This window comes from Lutjanus erythropterus, chromosome 3, assembly GCF_056507025.1.
Source record: "Lutjanus erythropterus isolate fLutEry1 chromosome 3, fLutEry1.hap2, whole genome shotgun sequence".
Classification (NCBI taxonomy): Eukaryota; Metazoa; Chordata; class Actinopteri; order Lutjaniformes; family Lutjanidae; genus Lutjanus; species Lutjanus erythropterus.
In genome coordinates, this window is record NC_139319.1 from 1,719,049 (window position 1) to 1,736,545 (window position 17,497).

Here is a 17,497-nt window from a genome sequence, read left to right on the forward strand (position 1 = left end):
CTCTCCTTCAGGCTGAGTGGCTGTAATCTGTCAGAGAGAAGCTGTGAAGCTCTGTCCTCAGTCCTCAGCTCCCAGTCCTCGAGTCTGAGAGACCTGGACCTGAGTAACAACGACCTGCAGGATTCAGGAGTGAAGCGTCTCTCTGCTGGACTCCAGAGTCCACACTGTAGACTGGAGACTCTCAGGTCAGGATTTATATCATACATATATACATACAAGTTAATTTATGTTCTTTGACGTACAAACAGTCTGCAAAAGTCTCATTTCAATCAGTGACAAATGTGATTATCTAGAAGGTGATTCTATTTGTAATAGTATTGTCACTGATGGCATTAATGAATCAGTCAGTGAAAAAATGGTCTGATTCTGAGGACACAGTAAAGAAGCTGCTCTCTGAGAAGCTACAGATTGATCATCACAAATTGAGTTTGAACAGGTCCATAGGACTGGAAAGTTTTCTCCATCGTCCACCAGGCCCAGGTCTATTGTTGTCAAGTTTCTGTGTTATAAGAACAAACTGGAGGTCCTCAGCAAAGTCAAAGCCCTGAAAGGCACAGACATTTTCATTAATTAGGATTTTCCTGATGCTGTACAACAAAAGTGAAAAGAACTTCTTCTGACCATGAGGGCAGCCAGGGAGCAGGGACCTATTGTCTGCCTGCAGTATGACAAACTTATTGTACACCCACCATCCCAGAAAGCTCCTCAGAGGCCAAGGAGGAATAATGCTATAATGCTATGTGACATTTAGTTCTTTAATTTCAGAGGTCTTATCCTGTGACCTTTTCAGTATTAATATATTAAATAATCTCCTACATGATCTGTCAAAACGCTTAACAAAGCAGTTCTCAACTTTTCATTTAAACATTTGTAATCTTATCAAAAATCATGATCTACTTTGTCACTTTCTGTCTTTGTTAAATTATGAATTTTCAGTGATACCTTGGCTAACTGTTGAATCAGCACCTGTCTATGACATCCCAAATTATCCTGCTTTGCATCATTGTAGAAGGAACTGGTGGAGGTGTATTTATATATTTGCACATTGAATTTCAATATAATCATAGAGATGATCTTCTTTTAAATTCTGATGATGTTGAATCACTGTTCCTTGAAATACCTTCCTGTGATATTTTTGATGGTAAAAGCATTATCATAGGTTGCATTTACAAGCCTCCAGAAACAAACACTGGACATTTTAATTCTAGCCTGGTTCACGTCTTTGACAAAATTAACAGAGAGAGTAAAGTAAGTTTCCTTCTTGGTGACTTCAACATTAATCTGTTTAACAGTGAGTCTCAGTCACTCACTGCAGGTTTTCCTAATACAGTATATATTAATTCATTATACCCCTTAATCACCAAACTTACGGGCAGTGTTGTGCCTGAACTCGTTCACTGAGCGATAGTTCATGAACTCGTTCATATTTTGGGCAAACGTGAACTGAAGGTACAGTATTTCTGCTTGATGAACGTTACCGTGAACGCGTTCAGTCTGATGTCTGTGAACGACACGCTCATTTAATTTAACTTCGTTCAACAGGGTGCCAGATTTCCATAGAGCCTGACTGATTTGAGAAGCTGATTATTGATGTTCAGTGGGATAATGTATATAGCAATAATGATGTTGAACTTCTCTATCAGTCATGTGTGGCTTCATTTAAGTCTGTATTTCACAGCTGTTTTCTCCTGGTTAGTATGAATACAAAAAAGTTAGTGCGTTCAGAAAACCCCCAGGTCTCCACAAGTCAACACAAACAAAGAAGAGTTTGTACAAGAAATTTCTCAGAAATTCATCCCCTTTAAATCCAGCTATAAGAAATATAGAAATGAACACAACCTCTTAATTAGAATCGCTGAGAAAAACATATTTCACTCACAGGTTTGATGAGGCTTCAGATGGCATCAAATTAACATGGAGAGTTATCAGTCAGCTCCTGAACAAGAAAAAGGTTTCAGCCACTCTTCCATCCCAGTTTGTTGGTGGTAGTTTTCTGTCAGACAGGATCAGTCCTGTTGCTGGGTCTTCATTTGGATTCCTGAAGGCTGCTGTCCTTCTCTGCAGAGCTTTGATCCACCTGCTGAGAAGGAAATCATGGATATCATTGCTAATATGACAGATTCAGCTGCTGGTCATGATGAGGTTAGATCACGTCTTATTAAGTGTAGTTACTTAATTATCAGGGCATTGATCTATATATCTGATAAATCCTTCAAAACTGGAATAATATCAAATGACCTTAAAATTGAATTGAATTGAAGTAGTTCCTGTGTTTAAATCTGGAGAATCTTTTTCCATTTTGCTGTATTTTTGGTGTGTCTGGCTAAGTTTTGGCCAAACTGAAGTCCCAGCTTTAATACTCACAGTTCACCACTGGTATCAGCATATATTTTCTGATAAATATCTGCTATAAGGGGGTGGCAGTATCACATTCAGTAAGGACTTGGGTTTGAACCAGTGGGTCACTGGTTCAAACCCAGTACAGTCTAAAGTATGGAGCCTGGACTGGTAGCTGGAGAGGAGAGGTGTAAGTTTACTTGTGTGTATGAATAAAATTCTAACAGAGTGAAAAGTGTGATTTCCTTAATAATCCCTTCTTCTAATAATATCTGATTTTACAGATTATGTCAAAGCATTTCATTTGAATTATTTAGAGGTACAGTGCTCTATAAAAGCTACAGTATATTTGTGAAAACTGGAAAAAATAAATGAACATTTGTAGAGTCAGAACTGTTGTTTGTTTTTGTTGTAACAGTGATGTCAGTTAGATTTGGTTCAGTCAGAGGTGTTGAATATTAAATCATCCATCCTTGATCACTACATCTGAGCCTTTCTTACCCTCAGCTGTGCATAAACTACAGGATGGATGAACTTCTTTTTCAAATATTAAGATGTGAAATGATCAGTAATCTTATTGTTATCAGCCATGAGAAGCAGGTAATTATCAGCTGAAAAAAGCAAACAGCAGAGAGACACAGTTAGAGACTATCTGGTGAAGAAGGTGGAACATGTAGCAGCTAAAGAGCAGCACAGATTTCAAGATATTTTTCTGATCTCACAGATGTCTGATGTCTGCCCACAATGATTAAGAAGGTTTTGTTTTGGGCTAAAAGCAACTTTACTGTGTCTCCAGTCTGTCAGGCTGTCTGATCACAGAGGAAGGCTGTACTTCTCTGGCCTCAGCTCTGAGATCCAACCCCTCCCATCTGAGAGAGCTGGACCTGAGCTACAATCATCCAGGAGACTCAGGAGAGAAGCTTCTGTCTGCTGGACTAAAGGATCCACATTGGAGACTGGACACTCTGAGGTATGAACACACAACAAGAGCTCACACACTGTTCGTGTGTCACACTGACAAGCTGAGGACTGTTGGTTCACAGTCTGTAGCAGCAACACTGCTGATAACAGTGAAGACAGTAACTGATGTGCTGAGAGTCCCTGAGAGTCCCTGCATCTCACCAGTTACACCAGTATGTCCATGCTGGTCTGCCATCAACTGACCAGTTACACAGCACTACCAACCTGTCTGCTCACCGCTCAACCAGCTACACAAAACTCAACAACTCAACAAAGATCAATCAAATGTATCTAATCTAATCTAATCTAATTGTCTGTTGAATATTTGTGTCCAAGTTGTTGAATGTTTGTGTAACATATGTTGAGTATAATGTTTGATGAATTATCACCTAAACTCTATAGATAATCTGTGAAACATCTGCAGATAAACTGAAACAGTTGAACTGTTGAAATGTTACAAATACTCTCTAAACTATCTGTAGGTGGACTATCCAAATAAAGTCTGACTCAATAGGTAATTAAAGAAATCAATTATTAATAATAATAATAGTCACCAAATAAACAGATACATATAAACAGTGACATGTTCCAAGTGCATCATTTGACGTGTGTGAAATGATGGTCTGGTCTGTTTGATTGTGTTTGCTCAAAGAATAAATTGATGACATCACTTGTTTTTTTCCATGGTTGTCTGAACCTCTTAAAGGTGCAGTCTGTAGAATTTGAGGCTCAATCACACTCAAAGTGATAATTGACTTTATTTGAACTTTATTTATTGAGGGGAGTTTGACTGAGAGCAATGCTCTCTTTTTCAGGAACGTCCTGATCACATTCACACAGTTACACACATTCACAGCTGGAAGCTGCCCAGTACAACCACAGTCTGATCTGCCGGCCAGAGCAGCTCCACTGGAGCAGTTGGGGTTCAGGGTCTTGCTGAAGGGCACCTCAGTGGTGGTAATGAGGGAGGGGCAAGAGCTGCTCTTTCAATTTCTCCACCCAGATTTATCCTGCTGACGACCTCCAGGACACAAGCTTGTTTCTCAAACCTTTAGGTCACCAATGCCCCAACATTTCTGTTGACCACTGAATTAAAGACACTAGAAATTATATTTTTCATCTCATCTCATCTTCTTCCGCTTTCATCCGGGGCCGGGTCGCAGTGGCAGCAGTCTAAGCAGGGATGCCCAGACTTCCCTCTCCCTGGACACTTCCTCCAGGTTTTCCAGGAGTATCCCAAGGTGTTCCCAGGCCAGACGAGTGACATAGCCCCTCCAGCATGTCCTGGGTCTTCCCCAGGGCCTCCTCCCAGTGGGGCATGCCCGGAACACCTCCCCAGGGAGGCGTCCAGGAGGCATCCGATATAGATGCCCAAGCCACCTCAGCTGGCTCCTCTCGATGTGGAGGAGCAGTGGCTCTACTCCGAGCTCCTCCCGGGTGACAGAGCTCCTCATCCTATCTCTAAGGGAGCGCCCCGCCACCCTGCGGAGGAAACTCATTTTTGCCGCTTGTATCCAACATCTTGTTCTTTCAGTCATGACCCAAAGTTCATGACCATAGTTGAGGGTAGGAACGTAGAATGACCAGTATATCGAGGTTCTTCGCCTTTCGGCTCAGCTCCTTCTTTCCTACGACAGACCGGTACAACAACCACATTACTGCTGCCGCTGCACTGATCCATCTGTCAATCTCACGCTCCATCCTCCTCACTCATGGACAAGACCCCAAGATACTTGAACTCCTCCACTTGGGACAGGAGTTCTCCTCCGACCCAGAGGGAGCAAGCCACCTTTTTCTGGTTGAGAACCATGGCATTGAACCTGGAAGTGCTGATTCTCATCCCAGCCGGTTTGCACTCGGCTGCAAACTGCCCGAGTACATGCTGAAGGTCCTGATTCGAAGGAGCCAACAGGAAAACATCATCTGCGAAAAACAGAGATGAGATCCTGTGGTCCCCAAACCGGACTCCCTCTGGCCCCTGGCTGTGCCTAGAAATTCTGTCCATAAAAATAATGAACAGAACCAGTGACAAAGGGCAGCCTTGCAGAGTCCCAACATGCACTGGGAACAGGTCTGACTTACTGCTGGCAATGTGAACCAAGCTCCTGCTCTGGTCATACAGAGACCGTACGGTACTGCCAGTCCAGAGGCACTGTCCCCTACTGCCACGCGACGTTGCAGAGGCGTGTCAACCAAAACAGCCTTACAACATCCAGAGACGTGAAGTACTCGGGGTGGATCTCATCCACCACTGGTGCCTTGCTTCCGAACTACCTCAGTGACTTCAGCTTGGGTGATGGATGAAACAACCTCTGGGTCCCCAGCGTCTGCTTCCTCTATGTAAGGCGTGTCAGTGGGATTGAGGAGATCCTCGAAGTATTCCTTCCACCGCCCGACAATATTCCCAGTTGAGGTCAACAGCTCCCCACCACCACTGTAAACAGTGTTGGCAGGGTGCTGTTTCTCCTTCCTGAGGCGGCGGACAGTTTGCCAGAATCTCTTCGAAGAAGCCCGCCACCTCTCACCGTGGGCAATTCCAGAGTTGAAGAGAGTCCAGCCTCTATCAAGGAGTTGGGTTCCAGAGCCCAGTGCGTGGAGGTGAGCCCGACTATCTCTAGCCGGTACCGCTCGACCTCCTGCACTAACTCAGGCTCCTTCCCCCCCAGCAAGGTGACATTCCATGTTCCCACAACCAGATTCCATGTCCTGGGCTTGGGTCATCGGGGACCCCACCCACGACCGCCACCCAAACCACACAGCATTGGGCCCCCTCTGAACCCTCCCGTGGGTGATGGGTCTACGGGAAGGGGGGCCCATGTCGTTCGTTCGGGCTGTGCCCGGCCGGGTCCTGTGGGCGAAGACCTGGCCACCAGGCACCTGCCTGCTAGCCACAACCCCGGGCCTTGCTCCAGGGTGGGGCCCGGTGATGCCAATCAGGGCAACATAGACATCCCTGCTTTTTCACTACTCACAGGGGGTTTTAGAACTGCTCTTGATCTGCCCTGTCCCCTAGGACCTGCCTTGGGAGACCCTACCAGGGGCGATAAGCCCCCAACAACATAGCTCCATAGCATTCAGGTTCTCAAACCCCTCCACCATGATAAGGTGGCGGTTCAAGGAGGGGAAATTTTTAATTATATTTTTATCTTTTAGTATTTTACTGTCTTGATGTTTTGGATGTTTCCTTCTTGTCTGATCTTTTTATTCTTTGACTGTTTTCTTCTGAGTATTTGATGTAAAGTTGAACTGAGTCTGTGTGTGAAATGTGTTTTATAAATGCAGCTGTTTTGTCTTCATGGTGGATCTGAGTGAAGGTTTATGAAGATCATTGATGAAGAAGCTTCTGAAGGTTCATTCTGACTTTGTTTCTTCCTCCAGGGTGGATCATGGTGGAGAGCAGAGGCTGAAACCTGGTGTGAGGAAGTGTAAGTGTGTGTTCACTGTGATTCATGAAAACAAGGCGGCTCATGTTCAAGTAGTTTAAAGCAAAAGCTTCTGTATCTGCATTCAACTGTCAGTTTGAAATAAGATCCAGAAAGATGAGAAGTTTTGATCTAATTAACAGTCAGTCTGTTAATGAAGCAACAAATAAACCCATCAGGTGTGTTAGATGATAAACTGCTGCTGTGTTGTGTCTCGTTCTCTCCATCAGGGGCCTGTGAACTCACAGTCGACACAAACACAGTAAATAGATTCCTCAAACTGTCTGATAACAACAGGAAGGTGACACGTGTGAAGGAAGAGCAGCCATATCCTGATCATCCAGAGAGGTTTGACTACTGGCATCAGCTGCTGTGTGGAAATGGTCTGACTGGTCGCTGTTACTGGGAGGTCGAGTGGAGAGGAATGGTATATATATCAGTGAGTTACAGAGGAATCAGGAGGAGAGGAGGCAGTGTTGACTGTATGTTTGGACTGAATAATCAGTCCTGGAGTCTGAGGTGCTCTGATGATGATGGTTACTCTGTCAGACACAATAAGAGAGAAACAGTCCTCCCCTCCTCCTCCTCCTCCTCTGTCTCTCACAGAGTAGCAGTGTATGTGGACTGTCCTGCTGGCTCTCTGTCCTTCTACAGAGTCTCCTCTGACACACTGATCCGCCTCCACACCTTCAACACCACATTCACTCAACCTCTTTATCCTGGATTTACAGTCTGGTCTGGTTCTTCAGTGTCTCTGTGTGAGAGTCTGTGGGATCAAATAACATAATTATGATCATAATGAGTGAAACTAAGCAAGTAAACCAAAGGGGGCCTTTTTCCAAACTTTGTTACAGTCTCAGACTTCACTGAAAATCATGATTTAGAAGATTTTGTTTACAGCTGGTTCAAATCAGATCTTCAGACTCAGGTTTTAAATTGAGTTTGTTTGTTCTGAGTAATGAAAATAAAATACAAAAAGTCAGAGAGAAACGTATCAGAGGTTAAAACTCATGAAAATCCAGTTTCTAAAGGTGTCCCACATGGATCTAAATGAGCCTCCTGCTATTTCCTCTGCAGACACACGATCCTTCAGACTGTCCTGTAAAACTCATGTTGAACCTCTGGATTCTTTTACTGGAAAACAATCCACTCTACTATCTGTTGGCATCATTTGGAACAATTTCTGTTTCCACCAACTAAAAGTTCAGTTATATTCCAATAAATCATCTCTTTGTCTCCTCTGAGTCGTATTTTGTTTTTCATATTTCAGATTTTGTGTCTCACTGATGGACACAAATATGTCAAAAAGTCTCTTGTCACAAATTATAAATATGCTGCTCATATGATCATCAAATGAATGAAAATAAAATAGTGGTGTGGAAACATACATTCTATACAAAGTGATATTGTGACATTTGAGACATTTGTCTTCAACATGTGTGTGACCTTTACCCCCCTACATTGAAAAGACGAGCTCTGTTCCCACATCATAGATTTGATTTTCACCCTGCCCTGATCCTCTTCTGTAGGTGACCTGATGAGACTCTTTGGTGTCTGTTTGGTGGAAGCTGTGTAGTTCAGGGTCAGATCCAGGAGTTGAGGAGATCTGGGGTTAAACCCAGAGACTGCGTCCACAAGTTTTTTTTTTATTTGCTTTCATGTGCAGTGAAATAACTTTTTTTTTTTTTTTAGCTTCAGCAAACACTAAAATGCGCCTCTACTGAAATGTCTAAAGAAGTTACAGCTGACAAAAGGCTCCAGCTCCACATGTTGACACACATAAATTCATAACTGTTAATGATGCAAACAAATGTGTTAACTCACTCAAAGTTCAGTCAGCAGTAGGTTGAAGTCACTGTTCAGATCTCTGTCTTGTCTGATCCTGAAGACTTGCCTCACATCTGTTCTCTGACATGTTCCTCTCTGCACCTCTGCTCTCCTTCACTCCCTTCTTTTCAACACATCTTCATCTCTTGCTCCTCTTCCTCCTATCTCATTTCCTCTTTTTCCTCCTCATCTTTTCCTTATTTTCTCTTTCACTCCTCTTTTTCTTCTCTCCTCTTCACTCTTTAAATACAGACTTCCTCGTCTGTCCTCCTCTCACCTGTAAAACAAAGAGTTGTGTTATATTAACTTACCATGCAGTAAAAATATTGGTGAAATTGATTGTGGGCACCCGTATAAAAAGGATTTTCTTTTTATTGATAAGAACAAGTAACAGAGGAGAGATTATATTAACTCCTTCCTGGATTTATTCTCTGTAGTTACATCAGAGATGAAGGAATTTTATCATAAGACTTCAGTTTTTACAGTAATTGTGTTTTTTTTCACAATTAGCTTTATTTCTTTTTAGATATAATGTTGTTTTGTACTTTTATTTTGAAGTTTCTGTGTTGTAGGTGCAACATCCTTCAGAGGCGGGACATCTGTGTGTCTCATTGGATAATTGACAGAGTCAGCCATCTTGTGTGTATATAAAGGTGGAGCTTTAACCTGCTCTGTTTGTGTTGATGTGTGTTGGTGGAAGATTCAGACTCTTCAGTTTTGTCTAGTTGATGTTTTTTTTCACATTTGGTTCTTTGTAACTTGAGCTCCTCACTGGATGAAGAAGTGAAGACTAAAAGTGTCCACGATGAAGACAGACAGCTGTGAGGAACTGAACACCTGAGACGGGTTTGTGATCTTGTGAAATACTCCTTTCCTTTCAATGAATTATTATTTAGTGACGGCTGATGAAACTTCATGAATCTTTGATCCTTTGTTTGTATTTGTGCTGATAAAAGATTCAAACTCAGCAGCACAGTGACATGTGGTGACTTGTAGACTTTGACTTTAAGACTGGAGGCAAAACACAACAACACTTCTCTGATTTTAATAGTTTTAGTCTCATATATGAACAACAAAAGTCCAAGAAGCCTTCATGTTATTACAATCCCAAGTCCAAAATATCTGGAACACTGTGGAAAACATAAACAAAACCAGAATGCAATAACTTGTCAAACCTTTCAACTTGTTTTTAGTTGAATAAACAAGATATTTAATGTTCAAACTGATAAACTTTATTGCTTTTTGTAAATATAAACTCATTTTGAATTTAATGTCTGCAACATGATCCAAAGGGTAAAAAGGTTCATTGGTAACAGGTGATGGTATCATGATTGGGTATTAAAGGCACATCCTCCAAAAGCTTTACCTTGTGAGGCAGCTGGATTCACGAGCTCACACAAGGATCCATCTTGTCAGACTCCCAGTTATCTGTTTGTGTCCACACCAGAGGTGGTGCAGCCAACCAGAGTCCTCAGAGGGACCACTGGCAGCTAAGGGTGTGATTTAGGTATGGCGGCAGTGAGGAGCGTCCATGGAAACGACTGGTCTCAAACAAACAATGGCGGCTCCTGTAGAGGTTAGCATAGATACTGCGATAGCATCGGTTCTATCAGAACTTGGGCAGTGGTGGTCTGAAGATAAGAGAAGCAGGTCTGGGACAGGAAGGTCTGTTCTGCTCCAGTGAAGCTGCTCAGTGGCTGACAGATCAGACTGTGGTTGTACTGAGCAGCTTCCAAAAACCACCATCCAGATTGTTACCAGTGTTCATTTCAACACTGTCACGTCTGTGAAGGCCTCATTAATGCTGAAAGGTTCATGCAGGTTTTGAAGAGACATATGCTGCCATCCAGATGACGTCTTTTTCAGAGACGTCCCTGATTATTTCAGAGAGACGATGCAGAGACACATTGTGGACGTGTTCCAACAGTGTGTCTTCATAGTAAAAGAGTTCAGGTCCTGACCTGCCTGCAGTCCAGACGTGTCTCCCATTGAAAATGTGTGGTGCATCATGAAGCACAAAACACGACAACAGAGACTGTGGACTGTTGAGCAGCTGAAGACGAATATCAAGAAAGAATGAGAAAGAATTGACCTTTAAAACTTCAACAGTTAGTGTCTCAGTTCACAAACACTGACTGAGTGTTAGAAGAAAAGATGATGGATCACAGAGAGAAACATGATCCTGTCATAAGTTTTTTGGATTGTGTTGTTTGCATCAAATTCAGAATGACTCTATGTTTACAAAAAAAAACAATAAATATCCTGTCTTTGTACTCAACTCACACGTTGTATTTAAATGAATATAGGTCAACAAGTTATTACAAATCATTGCATTCTGTTTTTATTTCTTTTACACAATGTTTTGGGAGGAATTGGAGTTTTATTACATCTCTTACACTTTTGTTCAGAAGGTCATTAAAATGACAAATGACAAAGTAGATGTTGATATGCAACATGTTACAGTAAAATAATGAATGCACTGTTCAAAAAGCCTAAATACAGAATATTTTTACTGAGACAAAAATATGTTTTAAAGGTCCAGTGTGAGAGATTGGTTGTTTTTATTCCACCTTCATCCCCCAAACAAAATCAGGGTCTAGGAATAATCAGTCAGTGCAACAGTAAACTTGGTGAAAAGGAAGTGTTTCATTGTCCTCTTGTTTCTACTATCAGGAAATGTTCAATCTAACCCTGGTCCTGATTTTAACTCTTTGAGCGTCCCTTGTGATTTTAAATCTCGATCTGGACTTGGTACTATTCACCTAAATGTCAGAAGTCTGTTTCTAAAACTGGAACAAGTGAAAATCTGGTCCAGAATCCACTGATACTGATATTCTCGTCTTGTCTCAGACTTGGCTAAACTAATCTCTCACAGACAAAGACACTGCTATTAAGAGTTAGGATATTTTTCATTGTGACGTCCCAGAAAAGATGGTGATGTTGTCATATATATAAAAAATAAATTTCATGCTACCATCCTATCATCAGTATTTCTCAGCAGCAAATTTCAATTTCTTGCCTTTGCCAAGCAGCGAGGCTTTATTCTCACTAATTATCATCTATAGATTTTAATGAGATTGTCCTGACTGGACATTTTAACTGGGACTGACTGTCTCCTGTCTCTGACAGCTTTAAATCTACCTGTGAATCATTTAACCTCACACGACTTATCAATGGTTCAACTCGTCCAAATCTCAAACAACCAGAGAAATCCTCTCTTCTTGATTTACTTTTAATAATAAATATTCAGATATTGATATTTTTGCAAATGATATCAGTGACCACTGTGTCATTGCTACAATCAGACAACCCAAGCTCCCTAAATCAAGACCTCGACTTGTTCTTAAGAGAGATTTTAAGCATTTCTGTGAGCAAGCTTTTCTTCATGATCTGTGGGCCTTTGACTGGAACAAAATCTCTCTCATTAATGATGTAGAACTGGCTTGGAAATATTTTCATGATGCTTTTATGTAAAGTCAGAGTGAAAGGCTGAAACAGTCCTTGGTTTACCCCTCAGTTATCCGGTCTACTAAAAGAAAGGGATGTTGTCTGGGCTGAGGTCAGAAAATCCAAATCCCAGGCTGACTGACTGATTTTTAAACAGCTCTCAAACTGTTTTACCTCTCTCACCAAAAAGATTAAATCTGAGTTCTACCTTTCTAAAACTGCCAGCAACCTTGACGACCCTAAGAAACTTTGGAAAGTAATAAAATCTTCATATTGAACTCTAGTGACTACGTCGCTCGGCTGGCCTGGGAACGCCTTGGGGTCCCTCCGGAACACCTGGAAGAAGTGTCCAGGGAGAGGGAAGTCTGGGTGTCCCTGCTCAGACTGCTGCCCCCGCGACCCGGCCCCGGATAAGCGGAAGATAATGAATGAATGAATGAATGTATTGAAATGTAACCATGAATGAAGTGTCAGCCTGCATTGTGAAAGATTCATGTACTATAACTGATAAATCAGCCGCTCTAAATGATTTCAGTGAACATTTTGTTTCATCAGATTCCTTATCTCTACATCCAGATCCAAACCTGTCTAATGAAGAGAGGCTTCACTCTTTACCTCCAGTCAACTCTATAGTTTGATCTTTCAGTCTCACTCCTCTTGATGTGATTGACGTTCACGGAGCTTTAAAGCATCTGGATCCTAACAAATCAGCTGGTCCTAACTTGTTGGATCCTCACTTTCTCAAACTTGCAGTAGATTTTATAGCAGAACCTCAAACACATATTTTTAATCGTACACTTTCCGGTCATGTCATTCCTAACATTTAGAAATCTGTGCTCCTGTTGCTGAAAGGAGGAGATTCCTCAGTTGTTCATAACTACAGGACAATCTCTAAATCATGTGTTTTAGCAAAAGTCCTTGAAAAGTTCATTTGTGAACAACTTAAAGAGTTTTTAGAAACAAATGTCATTTTATCACATCGTCAGTCTGATTTTAGAAAACAACACAGCACAATAACAGCTGCTGTTAAAGTGGTCAGTGACATTATTGAGGCTCTGGACTGTAAAAAATATCGGGCGGTTCTTTTTATCGATTTGTTGAAGGCATTTGACACGGTAGACCATGTGACCTTGGCAGATGGACTCACAACATTGTCTTATCTGAACATGCTGTACGTTGGTTTTCTAACTACATGTCAGCTAGAACACAGTGTGTTCAGTTTGCTGGGTCTTCCTCTGTGTTCCTCTGTGTCTGAAGGTGTTCCTCAGGGTTCCATACTGGGACCATTGCTGTTTTCTATATATGTGAACAATCTTTGTGACATTTTAATGTCTTTATTAGGATCCCCATTAGCACCAGCATGAGCACTGACTATTCTTCCTGGGGTCCACACACATACATACATACACACACACACACACACACACACACACACACACACACACACTTATGCACACTTATACACACTACAATCACATGAACACAACAAACACAACAGCTCATCTTCTTCATTTTACAATTAAATGAAATAAGGTGCAGAAACAAATTGTCATTCCATAAAACATACATTAACTCAAACACAGAATTATAAATCAATCACTGTTCCTTCATAAATCATATACAAATTAATAACACATTTATCCATCCTGTGATTTTACATATTAAAATCTAAGAAATAAGGCACAAGAAAAAACAACAAAACAAATAACAAACCATTTTATATTCTCTGCTCTTGCCAGATATACATTTTAATTCTTCCACCAGTTTCCTTGTCTATAGTTCCTTAAATAATTGTAAATACTGTTTTAACAAAATTTTGAACTGGTCTTTAGTTTCCTCTTGAATAATATACAGTGTCAATACACAACCCCACAGTCAAACACACAATATTTACCATTCATGCGTTCTACTCACTACACTTAACTGTCAAACAAATGATCAAATGCTGCGTACCATTTCTACACCGATCAGACCATCATCTATTGTTCATCTCCCACAGGAGTAAAAACTCTGGAATACCTGCAGTCTGACCTTTGATGATGTCCAGACCCACTTAACTCAACTTAAGCTGCTGTTAAATGCAGAAAAATCCAAATTCATACTATCTTCTAATGGTAAAGAGTCAATATCTAATCTTCCCATATTCTAACTACTCAGTGGGTTGAAACTGAAATGATCACAACTTACAAGTATTTAGGTTTCATCATTGATCAGAACCTGTCATTGAAATCACACACTGAAAACTTCAACCTGAAGGTTCAGTTGAATTTCTTTTTTAGGAACAAATTTCTCTGTCAGCAACTTTTTTACCTCTTCTGGATTTTAGTGATTTGCTTTTTCTGAATGCATCTGACCAGTACTGAAAGAAGTTAGACACTGTGTACCATTGTACTTTGTGTTTTATTACTGGCTGTGGAAATCACATACACCACTGTTCTCTGTCTGTCACTGCTAAATGTCCATCTCTGTGTGTCTCACATTGGTTGGTTTTTATATATAAATCTATTCTTGGTCTGGTTCCTTCTTATCTGTCTACATACATGTGTACAAACCAAAATCAATATGGTCTTTGCTCTCATAATGTGTTAAAGATGCTGTTTCTGAGAGTGAGAACAGAACTCGACAGAAAAGCTTCTAAACCTGCTGCAGCTTCGTCCTGGAATAATCTACAGAAGGATCAAAACTGTCAGAGTTGATCAGTGTGTTTCAAACAGGGCAGGTGAGATACTGACAGTGTAACTGTGGTGGATGAACCTTTGATGGGGCTGGTTGGCACAAATGTAAAACATGACATAAATCACAAATCACCCATCAACATTTGTTCACATGTCATGTGTGTAATGTGGCTGCAGGATCTGATGATGATGCTGCAGTAGCTGCTATAACACACTGTGGTGTGTGTCTGTGCTGTGGTTTTTAAACATCGACTGTCTTCATGGTGTTTATGCAGCAGTGACTGATTCAACAACTTTGTTTGTGTATTTTTGCGCGCGCGTGTGTGTGTGTGTGTGTGTGTGGAGGTCAGGGGTGAGGTGTTGTGTGTTGTTACTGAAGGCCCCGTCTGAAAACTCACATCACACTGCTGAGAATAGAATGACATCAATTATTCCATAGAAATATGGCAGAGAGTGGAAAGTGTGACAACCGACCCCAGTCTCCCCTACTTTGGCAGCTGCAGCAAGTAGTTTAAAGCAAAAGTTTTTGTATGAAAGAAGATTCTGAAAGATGAGAAGTTTTGATCTAATTAACAGTCACTCTGTTAATGAAGCAACAAATAAACCCATCATCTGACTTCTGGACTGAAAAGATTTTATGAAACCTGTTTATTGTTTTTACTGAGTCTCTGATGAACAAAGTTCTGAAGGTCAGCTGATCCTGATCAGTTATTTTATATAAATGATTAACTACAGTCATTATTTTATGGTTTTATAGTGGAAAGTATAAGATCTGAGAGGTACTTGTACTCTACAACAAAATAAGTGACACAAAATAACACACAATAATTGTAATACAAGATGTAATCAACAAATAAATGATGATGTTATAGATACAAGACTTTATTGATTCCAGAGGAAAATTCACAAGTCAACCATCAGGATATAAAGTCATTAAAATGAGCTCCACATTTAAAAGCTGCAACATTAAACTGACATTAATGCATCAATAATTATAATCCATAATAAAATATGCATTATTCTGAAATGATACTTTTCATACAACATTTTGAAAGTGTGTTATGAACATGTAGCAGAGAGCTGTCAATCAAAGTCTTTTATTCATGTTGATCTCTCACAGTTCAGTTTTATTAACTGTTGGACTTCTGTCAAACATCTACTTTCTGTCCAAAAGACCAGAAACATGAAAGATGACTTTGGTTGAGAGCAGAGATGAACTGTGTTATAAAAAGAAACAGAAGTGACTGATGAACAAGTTTGAATGAAAGCAGATCTGCTGCTAATATTGATGTTTACAAAAAATATAAGAATTATTTCACAAAATTACTACAAACTGCAAAAAAAAACTACTTTTCAGAAAAATTTGAACAATCCCGTAATGATATAAAAAACACATGGAACCTCATTAACGAATTATTGAATAAGAAAAAAGCCTCCACAACTATCCCATCTCAATTATTTGATGGTGTGAGAAATTATACTAATCTTTCTGACATAACAAATGGCTTCAATGATTTCTTTGTAAATATCGGTCCTTCCTTAGCTAAAGACATAGAGAATACAGATGAATCCGTCTTGGTGAATATCAGTGAGCAGTATCCTCGTATCAGTATGTTTGATCCCCCCACCTCTAAAGAAGTACATGACATTATATTGGATATGAAAAATTCTGGTCCAGGACATGATGAAATTAGAGCTAGTCTTGTAAAGAAGGTAGTCTTGTCTATTGTTGAGCCCCTCACCTATGTTCTAAGTCTATCCCTAAAAACAGGTGTTGTACCAAGCGACCTTAAATTAGCTAAAGTCACTCCACTATTTAAATCAGGTGATTCTAGCACATTTACTAATTATCGTCCCATATCTGTTTTACCTAGTTTTTCTAAAGTTTTAGAGAAACTAGTATATTCAAGAATTAAAAAACATTTAGATGAGAGCAACATACTGTACAGCCATCAATATGGTTTTCGGAAAAAAATGTCAACTGAAATGGCTCTCTTACAGCTTGTTCATAAAATCTCTACAGCTTTAGATAATAAAAAAATTTCTCTTGGCATATTCTTAGACTTGTCAAAAGCCTTTGATACTGTTGATCACAACATCCTTATTGCTAAGTTACAAAAATATGGCTTTCATGATGTTGCTCTGAAATGGTTGACTGATTATTTAAAGGACAGGGAACAATATGTATCTATAAATATACAAAATTCAAATAGAGCTAAGCTGCTTTGTGGGGTTCCTCAGGGTTCTATCCTTGGACCTCTCTTGTTTTTGATATATATGAATGATTTACCCAGGGTTTGTAATAATGTCCTGCCTCTTTTATTTGCTGATGACACATGTCTTATTGCTTCACATGAAAATTTTGGCACTCTGATTCAGGAAGCAAATGAAGAACTGTCATCAATCTCTAAATGGTTTCAGATGAACAAACTCTCTCTCAATATAAATAAATCTAATTTTATAATATTCTGTAATAAAAATAAAAAGTATTCAAAAGAAGAAGCCAAATTATTTATAGACAATATTGGAATTACTCAGGTTCCTCATATTAAATTCCTTGGTGTCATAGTAGACGAAAAATTAACATGGAAATACCATATTGAATTTGTCTGTAAAAAGACTATGAAGTCAATTGGAATTTTGAGTAGAGTTCGTTCATTGATAAATCATTCTTGTATTCTAACTTTTTATTACAGCTTAATTTATCCTTATATTATGTACTGTAATACCGTGTGGGCTGCCACAAGTCCCACTTTTCTCAATATGATTTTGTCAGTTCAAAAGAAGTTTTTGAGAATGATGAGTTTTGCTAAAAAATCTGATTCATCT

At 40.0% G+C, this 17,497-nt stretch overlaps 1 protein-coding gene across 1 annotated transcript in view; it reads left to right on the forward strand.

Annotated features, from left to right (window-relative positions):
- LOC146329352 (E3 ubiquitin-protein ligase Midline-1-like) overlaps positions 1-17,497 on the forward strand; it is a gene marked incomplete at its 5' end in the record, with an annotated part of 25,521 nt that continues 8,024 nt past the window's right edge. The window contains 4 exons of the mRNA XM_084714415.1: positions 1-185; positions 3,134-3,307; positions 6,676-6,722; positions 6,950-7,477. Coding sequence (XP_084570541.1) covers positions 1-185; positions 3,134-3,307; positions 6,676-6,722; positions 6,950-7,477 — 934 coding nt within the window. The remainder of the gene's footprint in view (positions 186-3,133; positions 3,308-6,675; positions 6,723-6,949; positions 7,478-17,497) is intronic.